This window comes from Miniopterus natalensis, chromosome 1 (assembly GCF_054644295.1).
Source record: "Miniopterus natalensis isolate mMinNat1 chromosome 1, mMinNat1.hap1, whole genome shotgun sequence".
NCBI lineage: Eukaryota > Metazoa > Chordata > Mammalia > Chiroptera > Miniopteridae > Miniopterus > Miniopterus natalensis.
In genome coordinates this window covers 56,482,726-56,497,233 of record NC_142081.1, presented here as the reverse complement: position 1 = coordinate 56,497,233, position 14,508 = coordinate 56,482,726, and the positions used below count along the sequence as shown (strand labels likewise).

General features: G+C 47.0%; 1 protein-coding gene across 1 annotated transcript in view; it reads left to right on the top strand.

Moving 5' to 3' along the window:
* Positions 1–14,133, top strand: part of SORD (sorbitol dehydrogenase) — a 34,499-nt gene extending 20,366 nt beyond the window's left edge. The window contains exons 5-9 of the mRNA XM_016211382.2: positions 1,857–1,975; positions 7,264–7,329; positions 8,937–9,112; positions 12,601–12,722; positions 13,609–14,133. Of these exons, the coding sequence (XP_016066868.1) occupies positions 1,857–1,975; positions 7,264–7,329; positions 8,937–9,112; positions 12,601–12,722; positions 13,609–13,774 (649 nt within the window). The 3' untranslated portion in view covers positions 13,775–14,133. The remainder of the gene's footprint in view (positions 1–1,856; positions 1,976–7,263; positions 7,330–8,936; positions 9,113–12,600; positions 12,723–13,608) is intronic.
* The last annotated feature ends 375 nt before the right edge of the window (positions 14,134–14,508 follow it).

Below are 14,508 nucleotides of genomic sequence, written 5' to 3'. Positions count from 1 at the left end.
CAGATGACAGTCCTCTCTTAGCACCATCCCCAACCCCTTTTCTCCTTCGTGTTCTCATTCCAAGGGGAAGTCAGCGTGAAGGGGAGAGGAGCACAGGGTTCCTGACCAAAGGCCACTTTTAGCTTAGAGCCAATACAAGCTTTAGGGGAGGCGCAGATGGGAAGGAGCAGATGTGTCTGAGAGGGTGTGGTGGTTGGGTCCATGAGAGTTTTGGAGTCTTCATTATTCCATTTCAAACTTATTTTTTCATATGGAGTTGATGGAGTGGGTTAGAAGGGGTGATGACAGCAATCAGAGCAGGAGGGTGGATTGGAGTGGGGGAAATGATGTGAGAGAAGCAGAAGGGAGGGGAGAAGGAATGTGTGGTGGGTGGCAGTCAGGCCACTTGCAGGCCTTGTTATGTATTCGGGGATCGTGAACAGGGACGGAAGGATCATGGGGATCAGCACATGGTTTGGCTGCCACCTTTCTTTCTTTTATAACTTGAGGGTTTTCTTTTTTTTTGTAAGACTTTTTTACTGATTTTCAGAGAGAGAGGAAAGGAGAGGGAGGGAGAGAAGCTGCCTCCTTTATGCCCCCTACTGGGGATAGAGCCAGCAACCTGGGCATGTGCCCTGACAGGGAATCGAACCTGCAACCTTTCCATGCACAGGATGGCACCCAACCAACTGAGCCAGAGCTGCAACTTGAGAGGGTTTTCATGTGGAGTTTTTTGGGGCAGTGAATAAGTAAATACTGGACAGTTAAAAACTAGCAGAGCCTGGCTGGCATGGCTCAGTGGTTGAGCATCAACTTATGAATCAGGAGATGGCTGTTTGATTCTCGGTCAGGGCACATGCCTGGGTTGTGGGCTTGATCCCTAGTAGGGGACGTGCAGGAGGCAGCTGATCAATGACTCATCATTGTTTCTATCTCTCTCTTCCTCCCTTCCTCTCTCCAAAATCAATAAAAACATTAAAAAAAACTAGCAAAAATTAAATATTAACTACGGAGCTGCTTGTACCAAGAGGCAGCTGACATGGGACAGGCCAAGGAAATGGAATCAGAAGACCTGGGTTCAAACTTTGCTTTTTCACTCACTAGCATTTTAACCTTGGCCAAGTCTCGTAATGTCATTGAGCTTCAGTTTTCTTTTCTGTAAAATAAAGGTAAAAATAAAGCCTGTCCTTCTCACCTGACAAGGTCACGGGAGGATTAAATGAGATAATGGATGAGAAAGCACTCTAATCTGTAAAGCCTTAGGCAAATGTTTGCTGTCATCTTCGGGAAGATTGTTAAAAGGATCAAGATACCAGTGGACTTGGAAGTGAAAACCAAGAACCCAGTGGTGAAGGAAGGTGACACAGCATTTAATCAGCTGTGTGCAAGACAGGCCCTTTTCCCACCTCAACCAGTCCTGGGGCAGCCGGGCAGCTGCTGCCATCAGGTGTGGTTCTTCTGGAACGTGTCATGGGGGGAAACGATGAACAGGGTGGCGCCAGCTCCTAAATCACTGCAAAGCTGCCGATCGTGGGGATTGCTCGCTGTAGTGAAACCAGAAAGGTTATCAGTTTGAGAAAAAGATGAGATGCCAGAACGTGGCTTATGTATCTGGTTTCAAATTCAAATCCTTTGAGCCCCTCACTAGTTTTGAACCTTTACAGCAAGTTGTTTAATCCTCCAAGCCTCAGTTTCCTCATCTGTAAAATAGGAACAATACTACCTACCACAAAACTGCTCTGAGGATCTACATGAGTGAATTTATGTAAATTGCTTAGCACATTGCCGGGCACATAAATAAATGATCCGTAAATAGGAGCTATTGTTATCATTGTCAACCCAGAGGGACTAACTGAGTGTGTTGAATGACTCCCCAGGCTTCCTGACAATGTCACCTTTGAGGAAGGGGCCCTGATTGAGCCACTGTCTGTGGGGATCCACGCTTGCCGGCGCGCTGGAGTCACCTTGGGGAACAAGGTGTTTGTGAGTGGAGCTGGTAAGGAACAGGCGATACCCTGGTCATGAATTCATTAAAGGGGAATGTGGGGACGCCTCTGCCCTTCTCGTTCCCCCTCCAAAGGCTGGAATTGGTCCTGGGATCTTTCTGGGTAGAAGAGGATTACAGTGTCCCATTTCCTCAGTGGCCAGCACTTGGCTAAATAAACTACTATCTGCAGAAATGATGTTATTTCTTAGGCAACATGACTCTTTTATACATTTAAAGAATGCAGCCTGGGATCCCTTGGCAGGAATCTAGGGAAATATTTTTGGTAGTATAGGGAAGGACAACTTTTGGAACTTCCAAATCATACCAGAGAAGTGGCCTGGTCCATCTAGGAACGAGGTGGCCCTGCTCACCGCCAGGGAAAGGAGTAGAGCCCAGCCCCCCATGAGCCAGCACCCGGCCTGCCCTGGAAGCTGCCTTCTCTCCTCCACCGAGCAAGCCCCAGCGGTCTCAGACGGAATCATTCTAGACTTCTAACTGCTGGCGACCCGGGCAGCGTGCTCACACTCCTTGGTGGTGTTCCTCGTACACTTTTGGGGGGGTGCGTTGGGGTATAATTGACATATAACATTAGTTTCAGGTGAACAACGTATTTATTTGATGTTTGTATACAATGTACAAATATTGTGAACACTGCCTGGGTTAGGGGCTCGCGCCTATGGCACAGTCGAAAATCCGAGTATAACTTGACTCCCAAAAACTTTACTAGTAGCCTACTGTTGACTGGAAGCCTCACCAATAACATAAACAGTTGGTTGACACATATTTTGTATGTTATATGTATTATATCATGTATTCTTACAATAAAGGAAGCTAGAGAAAAATGTTATTAAGAAAATGATAAGGAAGAGAAAATACATTTATAGTACTGTAGATGTTTATTGGGGGGAAAAATCTGCATATAAGTGGACCTTCGCTGTTCAAACCTGTGTTGTTCAAGGGTCAACTGTCTTGCAAAATGACTGCCACAATAATCCTAGTTAACATCTATCACTATACATAGTTACAAAATTTCCTTTTCTTGGGATGAGAACTTTTAAATGTACTCTCTAAGCAACTTTCAAATTTACAGTACAATATTATTAACTATAGTCACCATGCTGTACATTGTATCCCATGACTTACTTATTTTACAACTGGAAGTTTGTACCTTTTGACCCCCTTTACCCGTTTCACTCATTCCCTACCTGCTCTGCTTCCTGAGAGGGCTCTAGGGCCAGCTGGTCAGTCGTGTGTGGGTTCTTGACTTTGCAGGAAAAATTTCATAACGTGAGTCCAGGTGACTAAGGAGATATTTATTAAAGCTAAGGGTGTAAAACCAAAAAGGGCTTAGTGTAGAAGAAGCAACAGGATAGTCTAGGCTGGGCTGCCTTAGCTCTCTGGTAAGTCAGAGAAAAAGGGGCCTTGGGAACAGGTTCAGGGGGCTAGCCTGTGATGAGCTGCTGCTGCCCATTGATCCCCAGGTTGCACGTCTTATGTGGTCCCTTAGGGTTTAGGGGATGCATGCCCCCGGGGGGAAAAGTGGGGAAAGAAGCCCTAGCTGGTTTGGCTCAGTGGTTAGAGCGTCAGCCCGTGGACTGAAGGGTCCTGAATTCGATTCTGGTCAAGGGCAAGTACCTCGGTTGCAGGCTCAATCCCAGGCCCTGGTCTGGGTGAGTGCAGGAGGCAACCAATTCATGTTTCGCTCTCTTACTCTCTTCCTTCCACTCTCTGAAAAGCAATGGAAAGAAATATCCTCGGGTAAGGATTAAAATAAAAAAAGAAGTGGGGGAAGAAGAGGGGAAAGGGAATGGCAGGGGCTGCTCCCCAGAGGGAGAGCACACAATGGATCCTTTGTCTTAGGCTTTTATTTCTCTCTTGCAGGCAGGAGTTTTAGGGGAGGTCTCAGGGGAGGGTTCAACAGAATATTCATCAGTTTTCTAGGTGTGCTCCTTCAGGGTCTTGGTCTTCACTGATTGATCAGCGTCAGGGCAGGGGTTTGTCAGTCATCACAGCTAGTTGCCCACCTGGTTTTGCTGCTTTTCTGGGTCTAGAGCTGAAATACAACTGAGGCCTAGATGTTATTTCTAGGGAGGTGACCTGTCTCTTCTATAAGTTGCTCTGTCAATTTGTTCAGTTATCCATCTCAGTTTCCCTATTCCACTTGCCCTGACTTACTGGACTGTCTCACTTCCTCTGGCATCTAATCTGTTCTCTGTATCTATGAGCTGGGTGTTTTTTTTGGTTTGTTTTAGATTCCACATAAAAGTGAAATCATATGGTATTTGTCTTTCTCTGTCTGACATATTTTACTTAGCATAATACCCTCAAAGGCCATCCATGTTGTCACAAATAGCAAGATTTCCTTCTTTTTTTATGGCTGAGTAATATTCCATTGTATATATATTCCATCTTCTTTATCCCTTCATCCATTAATGGACCCTTACGTTGTTTTGATGTCTTGGTTGTTGTAAATAATGCCGCCATGAACATGGTGGCACGCATATCTTTTTGAATTAGTATCTTCATTTTCTTCAGATACTCAGACGTAGAATTGCTGGATCATTTAATAGCTGTGTTTTTAGTTTGTTGAGGAACCTCCATACTGTTTTCCATAGCTGCTGCACCAATTTACATTCCCACCAACCGTGTCTGAGGGCTCCCTTTTCTCTGCATCTTTTCAACACTTGTTACTTTTTGTCTTTGATAACAGCCATTCTAACAGGTCTGAGGTGGTACCTCACTGTGGTTTTGCTTTTCATGTCCCTGATGATTAGTGATGTTAAACACCTCTTCCACATACCTGCTGGCCGTTTGTATGTCTTCTTTTTCTTTTTGTCTACAATTTGAAAAATTCATGGTTTTATTATTTTTTTAATCCTCACGCAGGGATTTTTTTTTTTTATTGCTTTTCAGGAAAAGTGGAAGGGAGAGGGAGAGGGAGCGAGAGAGAGAGAGAGAGAAACATCGATGTGAGCGAGACACATTGACTGACTGCCTCCCACATGGGCCTCGACCAGGACCAGGGACCGAGCCTGCAACCGAGGCAGGTGCCCTTGGCCAGAATACAACCTAGGAGGACCCTTCAGTCCACGAGCTGACGCTCTAACCACTGAGCCAGACCAGCTAGGGCTGTATGTCTTCTTTGGGAAAAAGCCTGTTCAGATCCCCTGTCCATTTTTTTAAATCAAATTGCCTATTTATTTATTTATTTATTTATTTATTTATTTATTTATGCTATTGAGTCGTATGAGTTCTTTATATGTTTTGGATATTAACCCCTTAACAAATATATGATTTGCAAATATATTCTCCTATTTGGTAGGTTGCCCTTTTCATTTTATTGATGGTTTCCTTTGCTGTGCAGAAGCTTTTTAGTTCGATATAGTCCCACCTATTTTTGCTTGTATTGCCTTTGCTTTTGGCGTCATATCCAAAAAAATTCTTCTCCAAGACTGACGTCGAGGAGCTTACTGCCTGTGTTTTCTTTTCTTTCTTTTTTATTGTTGTGAATCCTCACCTGAAGATATTTTTTCCATTGGTTTTTAGAGAGACTGGAAGGGAGGGAGGGAGAGAGAAAGAGATAAACATCGATGTGAGAGAGGCACATCGATTGGTTGCTCCCCCACCTACCCTGAGCCCCCAGCCAAGGCCTGCCTGTCTTCCTCTAGGAGTTTTATAGTTTCAGGTCTGTGTTTGAGACATTAATCCATTTCGAGTTAATCCTTATGTATGTTTGTGACTGATTTTTCTTTGGCAGAGCCAAATAAGCCACCATAGGGCTTCCTCAGTGGGTTGATGGGTGTAGAACAGACTTGCCTCAGTAAGCAAGCAGGCTGTCTGATTCAGGTGGCAGATTTTTTTTTAAATACCTTTTGCCATAGAAAAAAAAGATAAGACAGACCGTCCCGACTGGCTCAGTTGGTTGAGCGGCATCCTGTGCACCAAAAGGTTGCTGTTTCAATTCCCGGTCAGGGCATATTACCTGAGTAATGTGGGTTCGATCCCTGTTGGGGCAGGTACGGAAGGCAGCCAATTTATCTTGATCTCTCTCTCTCTCTCTCTCTCCCTCCCTCCCTTCCTCTCTAAGCATGTCCTTAAGTGAGGATTTAAAAAGAATAGATTAGTTATACACACCACATGTAGACACACAAACATTTACCCACAGCTCCATCAGCCTGAGAGAATCAATGTTAACATTTTGATGCAGAGCATTTCTTTCCTTTTTAAAAATGAGATCATGTTGAATATGCCTCATTTTTTTACTTTTTAAAAAAAAAAATCAAGCCCAGCTGGGCGTGGCTCAGCGGTTGAGCGTTGACCTAGGATCCAAGCGATCAGGGTTCGATTCCCAGTCAGGGGTGTGCAGGAGGCAGCCGATCAATGACTCTCTCATCATTGATGTTTCTTATCTCTCTCTCCCTCTCCTTTCCTCTCTCTGAAACCAATAAAGATAAATATTAAAATAAAATAAAATAAAATAAATCAATATATTATGAGTGTTTTTTCATGTCAGTAGATATAAAAGTTATGACATAATTTTTAATAACTATGTGATATCCCACAGTAGTTTATTTAACTAATCCCTTTGTTGATTATTTCAGGTATTTTCCAGCGTTTTGCTTTCTGGGGGAACTCACAAAATTATTTTCAAGGGGAGTGTCCAAAAAGAAAATCCCCAAAGATTTTCTGCATAGCCTTATTTTGTGGGTCTGGTTTTTGTATTAAAACAATCACGTCACCCAGCAGGTAGATAACTGTGGGGAAGCAAGTGTTCTCTAGGCTGATTCTTAGTCACCGGAACATCCTGGGGCTGCCTGACAGCTGCCTCAACCCAGGGAGCCAGCTCACTTAAGGACACTCCAGGGTAGTCCTCAGAGGGCACCTAAAAACAAGATGTCTCTCCTTGGGGAGGTGTAATGGGTTCTAAGAAGGTAGGGGTCAAGGCACAGACAGGAAAATGCATCCAGACCTTCTAAAATAACTTCTCTGAAAAAATTATATGTTTCCCTGAGCCTTCTGGTTCTTTAACCTTATCCCCAAGTAGTGCTCAAAAGTGAAAAATTTATAGCCCTGTTTTAGGAGAGAATCAAACAGAACCTGGCACTGCTAGCAAATTTCATGTAGAAAACAATTCCTCATGCATTCATTCAACAAACAGTTGTTAAGGTCTCACTGTGTCAGGCCCTGGGGTAGATTCTAGCATACACAAAATATATGGTTCTTGTTTATGGTCTGCACGGGGGGAAGAACTGATGTTTCATATTTCACATTCGTGTCTCATTTCCTGCTTTATTTAGGGCCAATTGGACTGGTCAATTTGCTCGTGGCCAAGGCAATGGGTGCAGCTCAAGTGGTGGTGACTGGTAAGGTTTTCTTTTTAAATATCCTTGAGTGGGGAAACAGCTGGGCCTATAGTTTGAGGCAGAGGCATAAGACCTATTCCCTTCATGGGGTACTGGGTTTCTGAAGGGGTTCTTCCTCTTTTCTCTGGGTTCTAGGGTTGAGAAGCCTATCCAGGGGATGACCAAGTCAGGGCTGAGGAGGAGACTTCTTTGAAGCTGCTGGGAGAAGAGGCCCTGGCTCTTTATGTATGGACATAAGATGCCCATACTACCTACATAGTCCTAAAACAAGGCTCAGCCCTTGCTTCATTTGTCTAAGCCCAGGAGACAGGGAGTGTTTGTGTGTATGTGTGTGATGTGGTGTTAGTAGAAAGTATAATGTATTTAATTTTTTTTTAAATCCTCACCCGGGGATATTTTTTTCCATTGCTTTTCAGAGAGAGTAGAAGGTGGAGGGACGGAACGGGGGGAGAAACATCAATGTGAGAGAGAGACATTGACTGATTGCCTCCATCTCACACACCGACCAGGGCCGGGGATTGAGCCTGCAACCGAGGTATGTGCTTTTGGTCAGAATCAAACCCAGGACCCTTCAGTCCGTAGGCCGATGCTTTAACCACTGAGCCAAAACAGCTAGGGCTATAATGTAATTTTAAGAGGATGTTTGTGCGCAGCTGGTGTGGCTCAGCAGTTGAGCATTGACCTAGGATCCAGGAGATGGAGGTTGGATTCCTGGTCAGGGCACATGCCCAGGTTGTGGGTTCCATCCCCACCAGGGGGCGTGCAGGAAGCAGCCGATCAATGATTCATCATTGATGTTTCTATCTCTCTCTCTCCTTCTCCCTCTCCCTCCCTCTCTCTGAAATCAATAAAGATATATTTAAAAAAAAAAAAAAAAAAAAAAGATGTTTGTGTGTGAGGTGTGTGCTTTGAGTGAGAGATGTGAGTGTATATGTGTAAGGTGAGGTTATCCAACAGCATGTGTGGGTGTGTTTGTGGAAGCAGCGTGATATGTATGGAAGCTTGTGGGGTATCAGAGGGTGTGTGTATGTGGAGAAGACATCTGTGAGAGAGAATGTGTGTGTGTGTGAGGTATCGGAGTGTGCACATGTGTAAGGAGGTTATCTGTGAGTGTGGGGGTGTGTAGAGTTGTGTGGTATGCGGGTGAGTGTGGATTAATAGGGTAGTGGGGGTGCAGAAGGGTGTTTTGTGTGAGAAGCTGTCAGAGTGTGTATGGAAGGTATCTGTGAAAGCGTGCATGTGTTTGAAGAGTGTGTGTGTATGTGCAGATGTGTGGTATGTACGGGAGTGTGTGAAGGTAGAGAGACTTTGTGTGTTGGGTTCAGTGACACCACCCACTACACCAGAGATTTATTGCCATCAGAACCTGTACCTCCATTAAAAGAAAAAAAAAAAGTTTTTATTGATTTTTAGAGAGAGAGGAAGGGAGAGGGAGAGAAACATAGATGGGCTGCCTCCTGCACGCCCCCTACTGGGGATCCAGCCCGCTGCGGGGACAGCGCCCAACCAACTGGGCCGCACCCGCCGGGGGTGCGCCTCCCTTGCTATTTTCTCCCTACTCCGCCACCCCCTTTCTCAGTTTGAAGGAAAGTTTGTTTCCATTTCAGATCTGTCTGCCTCTCGATTGGCTAAAGCCAAGGAAGTCGGGGCTGACTTTACCCTCCAGGTGTCCAAGGAGAGCCCTCAGGAAATCGCCAGTAAAGTGGAAGGTCTCCTGGGGCGCAAGCCCGAGGTGACGGTGGAGTGCACGGGGGCGGAGGCCGCCATCCAGGCGGGCATCTACGTGAGTGCGGGCAGCGGGCAGCGGGCAGCCAAACCGGGAGGGGGGCGGGGGGGCGCAGCTCCCGGGCTCGGCGCAGGGCCAAACTTCTCCACTGACTTGCTTTCTGTCTCCCCAGCAAAATTAAGCCACTTTTTTTTTTAAAATATATCTTTATTGATTTCAGAGAGAGGAAAGGAGAGGGAGAGAGAGAGATAACATCAATGATGAGAGAGCCATTGATCCGCCGCCTCCTGCACGCCCCTGACTGGGGATCGAGCCCCCAACCCGGGCATGTGCCCTGACCGGGAATCCAACCCGGATGGCCCGGATCCTAGGTCGGTGCTCAACCGCTGAGCCACGCCCAGCCGGGCAAGTCACCTTTTTGTATCTTTGTTTTCTTATGTCTCTTGTGGAGATGGAGGCACTTGCCTAACATTCTGCTTGGGTCGTTGTGAGGTTTAAACACGGAAACAAATATGCACAGTCCTTGAAAGAAAGTAACACACATTTAGGATGGGATTGCTCTCCCGGTCATACCTGTGATCATAAAAGTTGTGCCCTTGAGAAAGGATTGATAGGAGGAACAGGGAAGCATGTCTTAGTTAAGTGGGGGAAATCCTTATCTTATTTTATTGAAGAAAACTGTGGTCTTGCAATCATTTATAGAAAGTGACAGCCAGTGGTTCAGTTAGTCACAAAGGTGAGGTGATTTTTCAGGGTGACAGTTGGCTACTGCTGTCTCCCAGAATTAGGAACAGATAAGCTGTCAATACCTGATAAGTCCTTGGAGCCACCTGTAATTTATGCAAAGTTGGCAGGTAGGGGGAGGGAGGGGAAGTGGCTTTGACAGGTCAAAGTGTGAGGAAAAGAGGGGAGAAAGAATATGTTCCAGCCCGGCCGGGTGTGGCTCAGCGGTTGAGCGTCCACCTGGGATCCAGGCGATCAGGGTTCGATTCCCGGTCAGGGCACATGCCCGGTTGTGGGCTTGATCAATGACTCTCTCATCATTGATGTTTCTGTCTGTCTGTCTCTCTCTCTGCCTCTCCTTTCCTCTCTCTGAAATCAATAAAGATATATTAAAAAAAAAAAAAGGAAGAAAGAATATGTTCCAGGTTCCGAACCCTACTGTGTGCCAGGTCTTCTGCTGTGTGCTACTCTGCACAGTCAGTCATCATTTTCCACATTTTACAATGAAAGGTCCAGTGACTTGCCTTGAGCACACTGCTCCGATGCCCGTGTTTTCCCTACCCTGCCCACTGCTTAGGAGAGGAAGGGAAAGAAGGGGCAAGAAGCCAGTGGGCCATCATGCTAGGGTGGGAGGGGCAGGGGTGGCAACAACTGCCACCACTGGGACTCTGCCCTGCCTCCCAGACTGCTTCCCCCTAGCAGCTCGGGCTTCCTTCTTCCTTCTGAGTCACAGCCGGGTCATGCACAAGGGCACTTTGCACCACATAAGACATTCTGGGGAAAGCTGACCCCTTGAGCTGTGTGGCATGGCCCTTAGGCCTGGTACCTGGCAGAGCTGCCCAGCCCTCCTCCTACCAAGATGCCCATGGCATCAGGGGCAGAGTAAGTGGTAGGAGGAGGAAGGACCAAGTGGCACCCTCGCCCTGGGGCAAAGAGAAATCAAAACACAGAGGAGATGGTAAGATCAGTCAGTTCATGACAAGTCTTGGACACTTTGAGGTCTATGATGAGTGAAGTATGTCTACTATCTTCAACTTGCTGGCAGGTCAGGGACCCCCTTTCCCCCCATGCACAGAGAGGCAGTAAAAGACTTGGCTTCTCAATTCAAAGTTTTCCTTCCTCTTTTCTCCTGCCTGGAGAAGATCTGGGAACAGCTGGCATCTCCAGCTATGAATGGTGAGGGCCCAGTTGCCAGGTTACCTGAGGTGAGCGTGGAGGTAGATGTGACCCAAGGGCCTCACCAGGCCTGAGGCCTGTGCCTTTCCTGAATGGGGAGGGGAGCCATCATGCATGACAGATGCTGTAGAATGCCACAGGCCACCCTCAACAGGCAGGTTAGGTGGAAGCACCTTGTAAGGACATACCTGAGAGTTACTTTCCTGCCAGATCATGACTAGTCATTATCATGACTAGATAATGTTCGTGAGGCCAAGTGGCAAATGCTTAGGGTAGAATTGAGGTCATCTCCTCGGTGCAGAGGTCACACCCTCAGAACAGTGATCATGTAGTCCAAGCACTTGTCTGTGGTCAGCAAACTGCTGGCCTCCTGATAGCTTGGGACCGCCAATTTGAGCGTGTTCCTCCTTCTCACCAGGTGAAGAGAAAATGCTGGTGGGAAAACAGTTTTCCTAGAAAGTTCTCAGTTTTCTGTGGCTCACTCACAACTTTGACCTCTCTCCCCTACTTTTCCAGTGGAGACAGCAGCATTTTCCAGTTGTGAGATTCCCTCTCTCTTGCTGAGTTCATCTGTCACAGGCTGTTTTTAAGTGATTCTGTGCTTCGATAAAAAAAACAGAAAACGTGCCAAACAGTGAGCCTGTCCTCCTGCCAAGCACTGAGATTGGTACCCCCCGCTGGGGAGACATCATCTTGTTCATGCATGGGAGGGAGCTGGCTGACAGGGCACCATCCAGGGTCCCACGGCTCAAAAAAGCAAATGCCAGAGTCACCCCTGTGCCGCAGGCCTCTCTCCATGGTGTATCCTTCCCCTCAGAGAGAGGAGCTAGAATGAATTGTCGATTTTTCTGTCTCACATCGAGCACAGTGATCCCCAGAGTTCTCTGGGGCAGGTACAACACTCAGGAGTTACGTGGGGAGTGTCAAGAGAAATCCCAGTCTCTGGCCCATTGCAGGAGAGAACTGATAAGGCAGATAGATGTTCAAAGAGGACAGACTCTGTTATGACCAATACTATGGGGATGAAAGTCTCTAGAACAAAGATAATTTTAAATGCGAGCTTGCACGTATAAGGAAGTTTTTAAACCACAGAATTCTAATAGCCCCCCCCCAACCACCCCGCCTATTTGTGTAGTGCTTAGTAGTTTTCTCACCAAGAGGGTGGTTCCTTAGAGGTTTGACAAAAGTCCTGTCTTGTGGGGTGGGCACTCTGAAGGTAGAACAGGTGCTGGGACGAGGGAGTGGCTGAAGCCAACATCTGGTATGAAGTGGCACAGCTTTCAAAGATGCGCGGGGATTGCTGAAGATCAATCTTGTTTGTAGGGGAGATTGTCTCCCAGAGGTCTGGAGAACCTTGGCTATTTCATGGGATGTTGTAGACAGTGAAGGATGCTCGCATGTTGCCTGGTCCACCGGTGGTGAAGTATATTATTTCAGGATCTTTAAAGGTGATGTTCACTCGGCTGCTCTGTTGAGTTTGGCCACCATGGTGAAGAGTTCAGCGTTATAGGAAGAATCATTCCCCGGGATTTTTGGATACTCGCCTCATGCAATCAGAAGATATTTGTGTGACGGCGGTGTTGTTGTGAGCGGGAAGTCTGCATTTTCTTATTTCCCACGTTTTCTTGTTCTTCCTTCCTCTTTAGGCCACTTGTTCTGGTGGGACCCTGGTCCTTGTGGGACTGGGTTCCGAGATGGCCTCTGTCCCCCTAGTGCACGCAGCCATCCGGGAAGTGGATATCAAGGGCGTGTTTCGATACTGCAACACGTGAGTATGTTGTGGGTGAGGGGGTGACAAGTGGCCAGCAGACCAGGGCAGACCTCTGGGACCAAGGGTCTCTGCCTATTTATTCCTGAGGAGCTCTCCGTGGCCACAAGGAGAGCCGTGCCATATGATAGGGGTCCAAAAGGAGGGTTCACTCCTGGGTAAAGTACAGGAGGGTAGAGACAGCAGAGGGAGGGTGGGAGGGAGGGAGATTGAAAACATGCTCTTCTTGGGTGTCTGCCTCTCCTATCCCAGGCCCTCTCTTCTCTGTTTACTTAAGTGACTAGATGACCATTTTCTCCCCTCAAAGGGAACAAGGAGAGAAAGGACAACAGCAAGAACTCAAGTCTCTTGCCCCCCCTTCTAGAGCCCCAGGGCCCACCCTGGGAAGTGAGAGGGCTTAATTCACCCAGCTGCGTGCTGTGGCTCCACACTCTGTCCTGATGGGGAGCTCTGTCCAGGACACTTTCCCCACCAGAGTCCCTTACTCCCACCTTTAGAGTCTAACCATTTCCTCAGCAGAGTCCCAGTTTTCCAGTAAACTCTCTCTAGCTGAGCTGCTAAAGGGTGATTGGATTATCCTGGCCTGCCTCCCTAAAGCTTACCTGCCTTTTCACAGTGGTCTCCATATGCTGTATGTCTTTATGCCAAAAGAATTCTAGGCTTCATGGCAGACATTGCAGAGGGGCCAGGGGCATTTGGGAACAGGCTATGTACTCCCACATTACAAGTCCTAAGATCATTCCCACCATCGTTGGTCTGTAGAATTGACCTGACAGGACCACAATGCTATAAATAAATATGGCCAAGCTGATGCTGTACTTGGTACCTTTGGGGGCCTGGCTCTTTCCTCCTGAAAATTGAATGTAATCCTTGTGATCTCTTACAGATGGCCAATGGCGATTTCAATGCTTGCATCCAAGTCTGTGAATGTAAAGCCCTTAGTGACCCATAGGTTTCCTCTGGAGAATGCGCTGGAGGCCTTTGAAACATCCAGAAAGGGATTGGGTTTGAAAGTCATGATCAAGTGTGACCCTAACAACCAGAATCCCTGATGTTAATTGGGCTCTGCCCTCATTCCCACCCTCTCAGCCTCTCAGGGCTAAATGTCTTGGCAAGGGTGGGCTTTAAGGCAAAAGTTTCTTTTAAGTAGTAAGGATAATTAAAATAATTCATTATAAGCAGAGAGCCTTACACAGAGGAGTTGGCATGCCTTAAAAACACAGGTAGGGATAGCTGGGGGACTTGTAGTCAGAGTGACTGTTTCTGCTGAGCAGAGTCCAGCAAGTGGAGCAGTGTCTGGCGGGCAGGCGCTGGGAATTCCCCTCCTTCCGGGAGTGCCTGAGTTAAGCGAGGGCAGAAACCTGCCCATGCCCATGGAGTTCCTGGTTCCACCGAGACTGTGGCTTGGGGGGGGGGGGGGGGATTATGAAGAGACAACTTTATCAAGACTTAACTGGCTCAGAAACTGATTTTCATGAAACTGCAGCTCAGTGTCTGGGATGAGGGGCTGTCCGCAGTTTTAGTTCAGAGCACAGTGTTTCTAGATATAGGTGCTGTTTGGTTTGATGACAAAAAGAATAGGGGACTGACCTTCCTGGGTCTAGGGTAATTATAAAAATGGTCAAACAAATAAAACCAAAATCCCACATGAGGTCAGAGCAACTGGCATTCCCCAAATGTAGAAATAGAGAACTCTCAACACTGTGTGAAGACTGCCTCTTTTCCAGCCCTGAGAACTGTTTGCAAGGTGCATAACCACCTTCCTATCCCCCCCCCGCCCCCCCCC